Source organism: Zootoca vivipara, chromosome 2, assembly GCF_963506605.1.
Source record: "Zootoca vivipara chromosome 2, rZooViv1.1, whole genome shotgun sequence".
NCBI lineage: Eukaryota > Metazoa > Chordata > Lepidosauria > Squamata > Lacertidae > Zootoca > Zootoca vivipara.
Genome location: NC_083277.1, coordinates 115,173,059 through 115,185,740, shown reverse-complemented (window position 1 = coordinate 115,185,740; position 12,682 = coordinate 115,173,059). Strand labels below are relative to the sequence as shown.

At 46.8% G+C, this 12,682-nt stretch overlaps 1 protein-coding gene across 2 annotated transcripts in view; it reads right to left on the bottom strand.

Moving 5' to 3' along the window:
• COL2A1 (collagen type II alpha 1 chain) overlaps window positions 1-12,682 on the bottom strand; it is an 82,823-nt gene that overhangs the window by 659 nt on the left and 69,482 nt on the right. For both annotated transcript variants that reach the window (XM_035103225.2, XM_035103232.2), the window contains 12 exons: window positions 11,239-11,400; window positions 11,028-11,135; window positions 9,619-9,726; window positions 8,152-8,205; window positions 7,416-7,523; window positions 6,381-6,434; window positions 5,241-5,348; window positions 4,582-4,635; window positions 3,859-3,966; window positions 2,356-2,644; window positions 1,954-2,141; window positions 979-1,221 (listed from right to left, as the gene is read on the bottom strand). In XM_035103225.2, the coding sequence (XP_034959116.1) occupies window positions 979-1,221; window positions 1,954-2,141; window positions 2,356-2,644; window positions 3,859-3,966; window positions 4,582-4,635; window positions 5,241-5,348; window positions 6,381-6,434; window positions 7,416-7,523; window positions 8,152-8,205; window positions 9,619-9,726; window positions 11,028-11,135; window positions 11,239-11,400 (1,584 nt within the window). The remainder of the gene's footprint in view (window positions 1-978; window positions 1,222-1,953; window positions 2,142-2,355; window positions 2,645-3,858; window positions 3,967-4,581; window positions 4,636-5,240; window positions 5,349-6,380; window positions 6,435-7,415; window positions 7,524-8,151; window positions 8,206-9,618; window positions 9,727-11,027; window positions 11,136-11,238; window positions 11,401-12,682) is intronic.

Here is a 12,682-nt window from a genome sequence, read left to right as displayed (position 1 = left end):
TCGGCAGTTTAAATCCCCGTGACAGGGTGAGTTCCCATTGCTGGGTCCCAGCTCCTGCCAACCTAGCAGGAAGGTAAATGGTGTTTCCGTGTGCTGCTCTGGTTCGCCAGAAGCAGCTTAGTCATGCTGGCCACATGACCCGGAAGCTGTCTGCGGACAAACGCTGGCTCCCTTGGCCATTAAAGCGAGATGAGCGCCACAACCTCAGAGTTGTCTGCGACTGGACCTAACGGTCAGGGGTCCCTTTACCTTTACATTTACCAACAACCCACACACTCATGGCCATTACTTTTTTTTTGTGGTGGCAACTTTTTGACAAAAGGGTCATGTCTGATTTCATGCCATGAGCAGAAGCTGAAATTGTGCATGGGGGTGCAGAATGCCAGCTTCAGCATGAGGAGACAGTGCCTGCCAGCATACACATCAATCAACTGAAGGAAGCAGAATGATCCTCTGAATCTGTTTTGAGATTCTTTACAACTCTTGAGCATAATGGTCGTTTTCTTGCTACAGCCATGTCTCCTGTGTGTCTGTTTAATTTTAAAATACCCATATCATGTCTACTCTGAGAAGTGGCACACTGTGGGAGGGGACAGGGAGAGATAATCACTGTCTCTTTGATCACTTCTGTGAAACGAGGTCAGCGAATGATGTGGTATTTAGTGAAGCAAAAAAGCACAATGGGGATGCCTTCTAGGTCTCTTAACACTGCTCTCACCCTATAGTGGCAATAGGGCCAAACAAAGGATTTTGTGGGTCCCACTCAGGCTAGGGCTGCACTTTTCAATCCAGCTGGTTTCTCACGTGGAATTGAAGTATACCTGACAGTCTTCTCCCCTGGTCCTCTCATTATGGCCAGACTGGGCCTTGGAAAGTGCCCAGCCTGGCTGGCTACTACTGTCAGCTGCCCTAGTTCTGTGCCTTTAACCCAGCAACATCATATGACTGTGGCAGCCCCAGCAAACCCCTCAGACTTACCGTGCAGCCATCCTGCAAGGCGCTATAGGTGAACCTGCTATTGCCCTCGGCTCTGATCTCCACGTCGTTGGATCCCTGTATCAGGAGAGCTTTCTTAAGGTTCCCGGAAGCCTCATCCATGTAGGCAATGCTGTTCTTGCAGTGGTAGGTGATATTTTGAGAGCCTTCAGTAGACAAGAGGCGCAGGAAGGTCATCTGGATGTTGGCCGTGTTAGGAGCCAGGTTCTCATCTCCATAGCTAAACTGGAAAGGGACCAAGAAGACAGAGGTTGAGAGACGCCTTTCTTAAGACGGCAGAAAGCAGAAACTGGTACGTCTTTAGAGTGTGGGTTTCCCTTGGGAATGCCAATACCTCCCCTCCTGTCTCACAGTGACCCTGCTTTGACTACCGTCCTGTCTGCACTCACCAGCTGAGTTTGCTATCAGGGTGATGCCTCTGAACACCAGCTGTCATGTTTGGTTTATCATTCCCAAATTTGTCTAAATCTTTTAAAAAGCAATCTAAGCTAGTGGTAACCACTAAACCTCATTGGTGCAAACTCTAAAGTCTCCCTGTTTCCTTTCTGCTGCCTGGTCACAACACTCAGTGTTGCTTGATTTCTCCCAAAGTTGGAGAATAAGCTTCACACAGACATTTCAAAGACAGGAATAGTGAGATGTAAGTGTAAAAACAGAGGGTCAGCGTAACAATTAGTGGTCAGTAATGGGCATACAGAACATTAAGTGCCAAGGTGAACATTCCATAAGTGCGAGGAGAATATTCTCCCCGTTCTGGGTTTCTCTCCCCACTGCAACCTTCCAGAGCAGATTGGAGAATGGCACAGTACGTGTGTGTGTGTGTGTGTGTAAGTAAGTAACCCTGTTGTACTAGAGCCAAGCCCTGCACTAATGCAACTGTTTACTTGCATGGGTTCACAATGGATTTGCATGCCTTGGATGAAATATGAAGTGTTGATTCTAGCTCGACCCACTTACGTGGAAACCTCCGTTGATTGTCTCTCCAAACCAGATGTGTTTCTTGTCTTTGCTCTTGCTTGTCCACCAGTTCTTCTTGGGAATGCTGCTAGGCTTGGGGTAAACACAGCTCTCTCCCGTCTCCATATTGCAGAAAACCTTTATGGCATCCAAAGTGCAACCCTGGTTGGGGTCAATCCAATAGTCGCCTGCAAAATTAAGAAAGAAGCAGTTGGTAGGGTGTTTTTCCTCTTTCTCTCTCACCACATGCCTCCTCTCTGCTGCTGGGTCTTAGTCACTGACTTCCTGTAGATGCTCTGGGTGGTGAGACTCAGAGACCTCTCTGGGATTGTTATGCTGCAGAATAGGAAGCGAGGCTCCCGAGCCCACAACCCAGGCAGTGCCAAGCCCCAACACACTCACCGCTCTTCCATTCGGGGTGGCAGAGTTTTAGGTCACGGCAGGTACGGGCTGGGTTCTTCCTACTGCCCTCGGGGCTCCGGATGCTTTCAATCTGGTTGTTGAGCGACTTCAGGGTGGCATCGACCTCGGCATCATGCTGCCTCAGGTTGCTAGAAGCCTGGTCGGATCGCATGTAGCGCATGGGGTCGGGGCCTTTCTCCGTCTGACCCAGGCCGGCAAAGGCGGACATGTCAATGCCAGGTCCGGGTGGGCCAGGAGGACCAGGGGGTCCAGGGTTTCCAGGAGGACCCTACAGGGTTAAAGGAAAGGAGACAGCCCTGAAATGCTGGCTGTTGGACGAAAGCAACCCCCTGCTATATGGTAGGAGCATTTATGGAGGTAGCAGCCCATCACCTCGACCCTCACATTCTATTTCCTATCACTGACATGGGACTGAGTTGACCCGATAGTTTAAGTCCCTGATGGTCCCACTCTTGGGCAAGAGGGGCTGAATCAGAAGTCTTCTTCATGCTTTCCAGCTCCGTAGTACATCTGCTGCTGGAAGATGACTTAACAGAAGCTATCCATACATGCTGCTGTTTCGGAGATGGATTATATGGTTTAAATAAAGTGTTTCTCAAACTTGGGTCTCCAGATGTTTTGGGACTACAACTCCCATCATCCGTAGCTAGCAGGACCAGTGGTCAGGGATGATGGGAACTGCAGTCGAAAAACAGCTGGAGACCCAAGTTAGGGAAACCCTAGTTTAAATGTTTTATGGTGCACTTCCGTAAACTTGCTCTGTTGTTTTTAAATGAGAGTGGTATATATTTGATAATGATAATAATTCTCATTGATTTAAAATAATTAGAAGTGTCGGGCTATGCATTAGATCCTGCTCCTAGAACCCCATGCAATTCCCACAGGGAGACAAAGCATAGCCCTTCCGTAGCACGGAGGGCTGTAGGCCACCCTCAAAAGGAGAATGGTTTGAGCCACTCATTAATACCTAGGCAAGCTCCACGGAGGCAGTCACACCAGCTGGGTCAAGGGCGGGGGACTGCCTAGGCACGGGGTGCCCAGAGTTTGCACTCCCTTGTTCTAGGTGCATTTTGCAACAGGGAATTTCATTAGCTCTAGCAGTTTCCGAGCTCTGGGCACAGTCCTGCGCCTAAGATTTCAGATTAAAACTGCAGAGTGGAAAGAAAGGAGGACCTATTTCTGCCTCCCCACTTCCAGCTACTCTCTGAAGACTGGAGAAGAGACCCTCTTAAGAATATTAGGGGGGTGGGCAGGGGAAGGACTAGACCATGTGGAAAATGAACATAATATTTTAGCTGCAGTTCATTCATTTTCAGCTTTGAATTGTTATGAAAAAATCACGCCAAGGCATTCCGTTGTTGCGCCCATAACCTAGGTCTTAAGGTGACATTTAGCTCCTAGCTTTCATATCTTAGTTTCTAACACTGGGGGGGGGGGTGCAGCTTCTTGTACTTCATTTATGCCGTTCCTTCGGTTACTTACAGCTTGGCCAGTTTCTCCACTACGACCACGAGGACCAGGAGGGCCAATGGGGCCAGGCATTCCGTTAGAGCCATCTTTGCCAGAGGGGCCGACTGGACCTGGGGGACCCTAGGAGAGAGGCAATGCGCATGAGTTAACACCTGGCTGCCCACGAACATTAACAAGCACTGGGATGGGCTTCTTAAAAGAACCACATAGGAAATCTACAAGTGGTAGCATTGCAGTGCAGTAGAATTGCGTCTGACGCTGTCCCCCAGAAAAATGGGTCCAACACCACATACGACATTTACCATATAATTGACCAAGAACCTTCTTCAGTTATCAGCCATGTACGCACTCTGACAATTCTAACAGCATTTCAAAACCCACCAGGCCAAAACAAATGTCCATATCACAACACAAAAAAACCAGAGTTCCCCAGATTTCTGGTCACTAAAATCTCTTTGTAATACAAAAATATTGAAGACCAGTCTTCTCTAAGAGGGAGAAGTTCTCTCCTCCAAATACATTAGTTTCTTCCCAAATCAGCTGGCATCCAGAAATTGGGGCCTGGAATTCTGTGTATAACAATCCCACATTCTGCCAGCTGAAAAAACTGAGCAACACACAAGACACTTAGTGAATAAGGTTAGTGTACACGGCAGAGTCTTAACGCCCAGCCACAACACTCCCTGGTCTTTCACCAAGGAAAGGAGCTCTTCTTATCAGGGAGATTGGACTTACCCTGGGACCAGAAGGACCAGCAGGACCTGATGCACCTTGATCGCCAGAAGGACCCTATGGAAAAAGGTGGGGGGGGGGAAGCAAAGCCATAGTTACATACCAGCCATGTCACAGCCTCTCTGCAGAAGGGCCCAAAGAGTTTAGGAGTTGTAGAGAGCGGTTTCAAGGACGTTCCATGCCAGAATTATTTTCTAGCTCCTTAAGTTTTTACTTTGTTGCTTTAATTGCTAGACCTGTACTGTGCCGATGATGTTTTATCTTCAACTGTATGCAGCATTTAACAACTACCCAGGGATAAATACTATGAAGGGAAGTTAAAAAACCACAGTGGAACCTTGGTTTACAAACACCCCGGTTTATGAATTTTCGGTTTACGAACGCCACGGACGCATCTGGAACGGATTAATTCACTTTCCATTACTTTCAATGGGAAAGTTCGCTTCAGTTTATGAACAGACTTCTGGAACCAATTGTGTTCATAAACCGAGGTACCACTGTACTAATTAGGCAGACAGGCATGCCTGCAGGGAGAAGTTCATTCACATCCCTGCAGCAGCAGACAGGCTCAAACCCAAAACTCCCCTGAGCCCATGACAAGCCTAGAACAGAACACCATGGACCGAATTCTACTCTGTAAAGATACAGAAACCAAAACTTACGGGAGGCCCAGGAAGACCCTGCAGGCCAGTGAATCCCCTGTGACCCTTCAGACCTCTCTCTCCTGCCTCGCCAGCTTCACCCTTGTCGCCACGAGGACCTTGTGGACCCTAGGAGGAGAGAACACAAGCGGCATTCAGGGCAAGAGTCATGTGCAAAGTTTGGCAACATTGTACGGGGTGGTGATGCTGTCTGCAGATATGAACACAACTTCCCTCCTGGCAGCCCTACACTTTGCCAACATCTCTCGACCCTGTTGGTTGCTATGTTCTGATGTCACAAAGGGCCTCTGTTTCTCCTGCAAGTGACTTGACTTCATGGTCCTGTGTGGTCCTCTATGACATCGGAGGGCCTGAAGGGGACACATTCCCTGTGACTGCCTATAACTCATTTGCCTGGTGCCTGGTGCAAGCCTCGAGACGGCAGTTGACCAGTTAGCAGAAACCAGTGAATTTCTGGTTCTGAATCCCAGTGTCCATGAGTATCTTTTGAGCTCTAATTTCTGGTTCTGAATCCCAGTGTCCATGAGCATCTTTGAGCTGAAGCAGAGTGCAGTTACGCCATGGGATTAAGAATTATGGTCGTGCAGATGAACTTAGAACCTTTATGCGGAAACAGACATACAACATTTGGCGCTTCTAAGGGTGTGTGTGTGTGTGTGTGTGTCAGGAAGTGGCACTGACTAATACAGAGAAAGATGTTCTCCGTTGCTCTCTGGTGGAGGCAGTAAATAAAGCAGAAGTCCCCAGGGCTTCTACCCTTAGCGCTGTGATTGCTAGGATGACTATGCTTCCTTTCTAGAAAGCAGAGGAAATCTTCACGGTAATGTAACTAGGACTCTCTTTTCAGGGAAGGTGGGCAAAGTACTACCACAGGTAAGGGGCAACTGCTCCTGAATGACCACACACAGAGTACTTACTGCTGTTTGCCTCTGTGTCAGATGAATACATCATTTTTGTTCAAATGGCAGGTGGTCATGTTTTAAGAACGAGAACTTCAAGCACTCATTCATTGTGTCCAAAGCACAAATTGGAAGGAAGCTTTCCTCTTGGATGTACACAGCAGTGACTTGGGGGTGGCTCAGTGAATGCAACAGCTTCGAGCCCGGGAAAAATGAAAGCGGATAAAGGAGAAATACTCACGGGCATGCCACGTGCCCCTGCAGGACCAGAAGGACCCATTGGACCTTGGGCACCCTGGAGAAAGATAAATACAAAAATTATAAACTGACTGGGCACCTCCTCCATGCTGAGATGAGATCAGAGGCCACAGTTCTCTGCGTGTTGACCAAAAGGATTCAAATCTAGTTCAGTACAGTCATGCACAGGGCTCTCCTTCAAGGCCTGACCCAAACCACACAGCAGCTGAGGAGAATATTTGTAGCAGAAAGTCCCACTAGAGGGGAAAGGGTTAAGAAGTGCCTTCCTCATTCTTCTACTTATGCACTGTAACCAACGTTCAAAGGGTGAGGTACTACATGTGACTGAGCACAACATGCTGTTTGGCGCAAACCAAGTAGCTGGATAGCTCAGTTGGTTAGAGTGTTCTGTCGGTAATGCCAAGGTTGCAGGTTCGATCCCCGTATGGGATAGCTGCATATTCGTGCATTTCAGGGGGTTGGACTAGATGATTCCCTGGTGTCCTTTCCAACTCTACCATTCTAAGTTTGGCCCAAACTGGGAAATCCTGTAGATTCTAAATGTTCTGGAAGGATAAGATTCAGCTAAGGAAAGGGAAAACCATCTAGCAAGTCAGAGGGCAATTCAATCAACCACTTACAGCATTCCATGAAGAGGTCCTCTCTAGCTTAGCATTCTGTTCCAACCATATGTTTCAAGAAGTTCACAAGCAAATAGTATATTATGGAGCTTTCTTTTAGCTATTGTGGCTAATAGCAACCGGTGCACCAGTTCCTCATCTTGGGTCCTTAGATGTTGGACTACATATCCCAGCATCCCTGAACATTGGCCAATCTGGCTGGGGATTATGGACACTGTAGTTCAACATCTGGGGACCCACCTAGTGCATAGTTGGGTTGTTGCTTTTTGCCAATTATTTTTACTGGTTTTCCAAATTACAGTACAACCCATTCACAAATTATGACCAATTAATACCAAATTAACACAATTTTAATTAAATGACTTCTCACTCACTGTTTCTTGTTATTGGATACTCACCGCTTCACCTCTATCTCCTTGTTTACCAGTTGGACCAACAGGACCTGGAGAACCAGGTGGGCCGGGAGCTCCAGGACCCCCAACAGCCCCAGTCTCACCACGATCACCCTGTCAGGGAGACAAAGTAGATGCATTAAATACCAAATATGTATGGGATGTGGTGAGGGACAGCAACCCCACTGATGGGACATTTCCGTTTCCCCCCCTTCTCTTTTTCCCCTGACTGGTTCCATGCTCTTAGAAGATGTGGCAGGTGCTGGGGCTGAAGGAGCAATCTGAGAAGGACCTTGGAAGACTTTGGTGAATAGGTGTGGAAAACCTTTGGTTGAACAGCAAGGAACAGACTAAAAAAACAAGGCACTGCCATAGGACATGGGGGTAGGGGGAGGGAGCAGCCTTTCTTCCAGACTCCCAAAATGCATACTATGGGGCCGGGATAAATGGTGTAAGTAAGGGTAATGTTAATGGCTTATTCCACAAAACGTTGCTGCGTTACTCAGATTTCAGGAAAAGAGGTGGAAGAGATGCATGAGAAAATTGTAGGGCTAAGAACAAGGAAGATAAAGGCTAAGAAGGTGGACAGAAAGATTAAGCAGGTGAGGTTCTCTCACCTGGATTATGTCCTGAGATTATACCCACATGGCATTACATTTTGGACTCAAGGGACACATGTTCCTTGAACAAATCATATTTAAATACAGCAGTGGTTAATACTCCTTTGAGATAGGACACTCACCTTCACGCCAGGGGAACCATCTCTGCCTGGGGGACCATCTGAGCCAGGATTGCCCTGAGAATAATGATAGGTGGTTATCCTTAGGAGCCAAGGAAGTGGCTGTGTGTGTGTGTCTTTCTGAGGAGGCATAGCCAACCAGCCCAGACAATGGGTTGCATTTCCTAAAATCATTACCGATTCACAACCTCAGCTTGACAAGCAGCCTTTGCCAATATACACTCATTGCAATCATGTATGTTCTCTACTCCAAGGGAGATTGGAGAATGCTCCTTCTTGATCAGCACCTGCTTTTGCAGGAAACTGACACCCTGCTCCCAGCAAACTTGGGCATCAGGTTTAGTAGATCTTAGTCCAAGCATTTGAAAGAGCTCCTTCACAGCTCCTCCTGCAAAAACCAACCCTCTAGCCAAGCCCAGGCGCCACTGGCTGGCAAAGGTGAGGAGACAGTAACCCAGAACTGGAAGAAGAATTGCTTTCTTGAATTGTTGAGGAACCACCTTTCAGCACACCCCAAGCACTCCCCAAATTCACCTCTTTTAAATACTGCTTATAAACTGTACCCCAAGTTGCAGTTATAATTGCCCGTCACCTCTACCCAGTGGAATCCCACTTGCAGAAAAGCCCAGCCCACTATAGGCTGGAAGCAATCAGTTCCTTTGAACGGTTGATAACGTTTCTGGCGAATGCCGCCACTTTAGAAAAACAGGGAGCGGTGGGGGGAAATTACAACATGGATTGTAGCTTTAGATTCCTGATCAGCAACTAAGTTTTTGGAAGCCTACTTGGAAAAGAGAGTGGGGGTAATCTAAAGCTTATTTAATTGCACCCCTCCCTGACCCCCCAATGGGCTGCTGCTAAATATAGCCATCCCTTACCAACCTTAAAAGCAAAAGGGATCCATGTGCAAAAAAAATGTAGATGGTATCCCTTACAAGGCAGTCGATGACTTCTAAACTACATTAATGGCTATGATTTTAATCAAAAGGAAGTAATTCCCACTAAAGGCCAAGAAGGAAATACGTTTAGAATCAGGGTTTAAGAAGGATGCATGTGAGAACATTCCTGGAAATGCATCACTAAATTTAGGCTGCTGCAGCATAAATCGAAAGCAACAATCACTGTAATGGGAAATGCTACAATACAGTATATCTTCTCTAACCCAGTGCTTCCATGCTAGACTACAATTCCCATCACCCCTGACCATTCACTATGCCAACTGATGGGAGTTGGAGTCCAACAACATCTGGAGAGCACCAGGTTGGGGGAAGGCTGATTTAAAATATTATCAGGGTGTTTTATTTTTAAAAGTTTGTTCCACTCTGGGGCATTGAAAGAAAAAACAAGTTTTCACCCACACACCCCAAATCCTCTGCCCCTTGACATTTTTTGCTGCAGGAATGCAGTTTTAAAATAGGATATGTTACCCTTTCTCCCAGGCTACGCACAGAATAAGTTGAGTATGCTCACCTCACGTCCAGGTTCGCCAGAGGGACCAGTCAGGCCTGGTGGACCAACTGGGCCAGGTGGACCTCTGTCTCCAGGGCCCCCGGGAGATCCTTGTTTACCAGGCTCACCCTGAAAAGAGGAGGGTGGGAAGAAAAAAAATCAGCTCAGGCACTTTGCTCAGAGCAGACCTGGCAGTATTTGGACTGTCACCTAGGCAAAGTGAAAAGCCTCTGAGCCAGGGGTGGGAAACCAGTGGCCCTCCACTTATTTGGGACTTTCCATTATCCCTGACCATAGGTCAGGACCCCAGCTGATTGGGGCTGTAGTCCAAGGACCCTTGGATTTCAAGGTCACAAGGTTTCCCATTCCTGCTCTATGCACCAGGGTGGAAACTTCAGTTTCACTCCACAATCATAGGGGACTAGAATCCTGCTTATCACTTTAAAAGTTTCTGTGCATTGAATTCCCACAAAAAGCCTGCAGGATTGTGTTTATGCCTGTCCTAGAATCCTGCCATCTGAAATAATATAGTATATCAGAGAGTTTGTCTTATACAACTATGGGCTTATCCTCTTGTCCCACTGCTTTCATCCAAGGAAAGCTGCTCTTTAGTGCTCAATCGAAGCAAACGACAACTTGGATTTTCCAGAGATTGCTGTTTGTTCCAGTTAAGAGCCAAAAGAGTGGATTTTCCCTGGGAAAGGAGTGGGGCAAGGGGGAAAACGCTCAAACCCAAGCCTACAAAATGTGTGTCAAGTGCAAAGCAGATGGTCCACGTAGCACAGTACTGCCAACTAGCAGCTTTCCATCATCTCAGGGCTTTTCCTACGGAGGCAATCTTAACTCCTTTAACTGGAGATGCTAGAGACTGGACTGAGGGAATCAGGTCTCACTCTCTGTGGATCTAGATCCCCTCCCCCAGTTTGGTGCCCAAACAGATCAGTTTCCCCAAAACCTTTTCCATTTTCATACTTGGTAAGCTAAAGAGACTTATTAATGTTTAATAGATTACTGTATTTTATTTTTCTATTGGAAGCCGCCCAGAGTGGGTGGGGAAACCCAGCCAGATGAGCAGGGTATAAATATTATTATTATTATTATTATTATTATTATTATTATTATTATTATTATTTGTGATGCCAACTGGTCATTTATGAATCTGTAAGACAAATTCTTGCAACATATTAGGCATTTCAGAATATGGCAAAAAAGAATAATTCCTGATGCCAATTCCACAAAAGCCAAAATACTCAGAATGCGGTAAATTGCACCCCTGACAGCTTTTGTAGTTCTATCACCGATAGATGGTGTTGAGGCCACAGGGTCATTATATACTTGAGGAACAGACACTCATCTCTTCGTGCTTCAAACCCAAAAGTACTGCCTGCCCCTCCACATTTTTGCTAACTTAAGCTCCTCAGATCACTTACGGAAGGACCCGGCAGACCAGGGAAGCCTCTCTCACCGCGCTGACCAGGGAGACCAACGATCCCTCTCTGACCTGCCAAGCCTTGAGGTCCAGGCGGGCCATCAGCACCCTAGAGGGGAAAGATAATGGCAGAGATGGGTGTTAATTTGCAAAATGACAAAGCAGCCGGCCGGATCCATTCTACATGCAAAGAAGGCAGGATGAATACATACAGGAGGACCATCTTCTCCAGATTCTCCCTTCTCGCCTGGGGGACCAGCAGGACCTTGCAAACCAGGGTCGCCAGCACGCCCAGTGGGGCCTGCATCGCCACGAGCACCCTTGGGGCCATCTTTTCCAGGAGAACCGGGAGGGCCTGCGGAACCGGGATTGCCCTATGGGGAAAAGGGAGAGCCAGTAAGATCCCCAGAGACTTGATTTTCTGCATTTAAAGTTATGCTGTTGAGAGAAAACATGAATCCACCTTATCTGCAAGAGAATGGCAAGTTGTTAGGCTTCAGGACACAATAAGATTCTTTTGGGGGCAACGTGAATTGAGGCAAAAGCTTCCTGTCAGCCTCCAGATTTACTTATACCTCCCAAAAGTTAAAAGGTCCCAAGAGGTCTACCATTTTGAAGATGTTCCATGAGACACTGCTTTTTCTTGCATTCACTACAACTAAGGTTACCACCCATCCCTCAAAAAAACAGGCCTGTCCCATTTTGGGGCACAAAGTACCCTGTCCCGTTTGGCCCCCAATTTGTCCCATTTTCAAAGTCATAAAAATAAAAACAGGCATTTGTGTGCTCACTCAAACATGCTTATCTTGCATGCAACCAATATGAAAATTCCTTTGAAGTCATTTCATTCTGCACCAGGTAAAGCAATTTTAGCCCCCCCCCAATTCCCCCCAACTTGTCCCTTATTTCACCTGACCAAAGGTGGCAACCCTAATTACAATGTAGCCTGAATCCATGGGCAGGTTGGTCATCAATTTAATCAGAGAATGTCCTGATCATCCCACCTGAAAGCATCTAAACCAGACACCTGGGGTGAAAAACAAACTCCAATTGCAGGAGGTAAAATGTCACATCAGTCATTTAAGACCGTTTGAGTTGTCTCCCTGCCCCTCCCCCTTACAGACTCATATTAAAGGAAATGAAAGGAGAACTTAAATGCATTTTGTAACCTCCTGGGGTTGAAGGTATTCAAGGTTAGAGCCCCATTGGTTGTTGTGCAAGTAGAAGTCAAGTGATTTAGAACTTAGCAGGTCCCAGATTGTGGAGAAAGGGGGCGCAGAAAAAAGGCCTCTAAACCAATTAATAATGATCAGGTTCAAGGGACTACTTCTATAATTCCAGATGAGTATCAAAAGCATCAGAGTTTGTAGGTGACTAAACCAGAATTGTTAAGAAGTCCACTCAAGTTACTAGTCAGATCTTTTTTTTAACTAGGTAAAATAATAGACCAGGCATCCCCAAACTGCGACCCTCCAGATGTTTTGGCCTACAAATCCCATGATCCCTAGCTAACAGGACCAGTGGTCGGGGAATATGGGAATTGTAGTCCAAAACATCTGGAGGGCCGAAGTTGGGGGGTGCCTGTAATAGACCATGGAAGAAGGAACTTTCATGTGACTTACGTTTTTGTGCTTTTATCAAGGCAACCCAACAGAA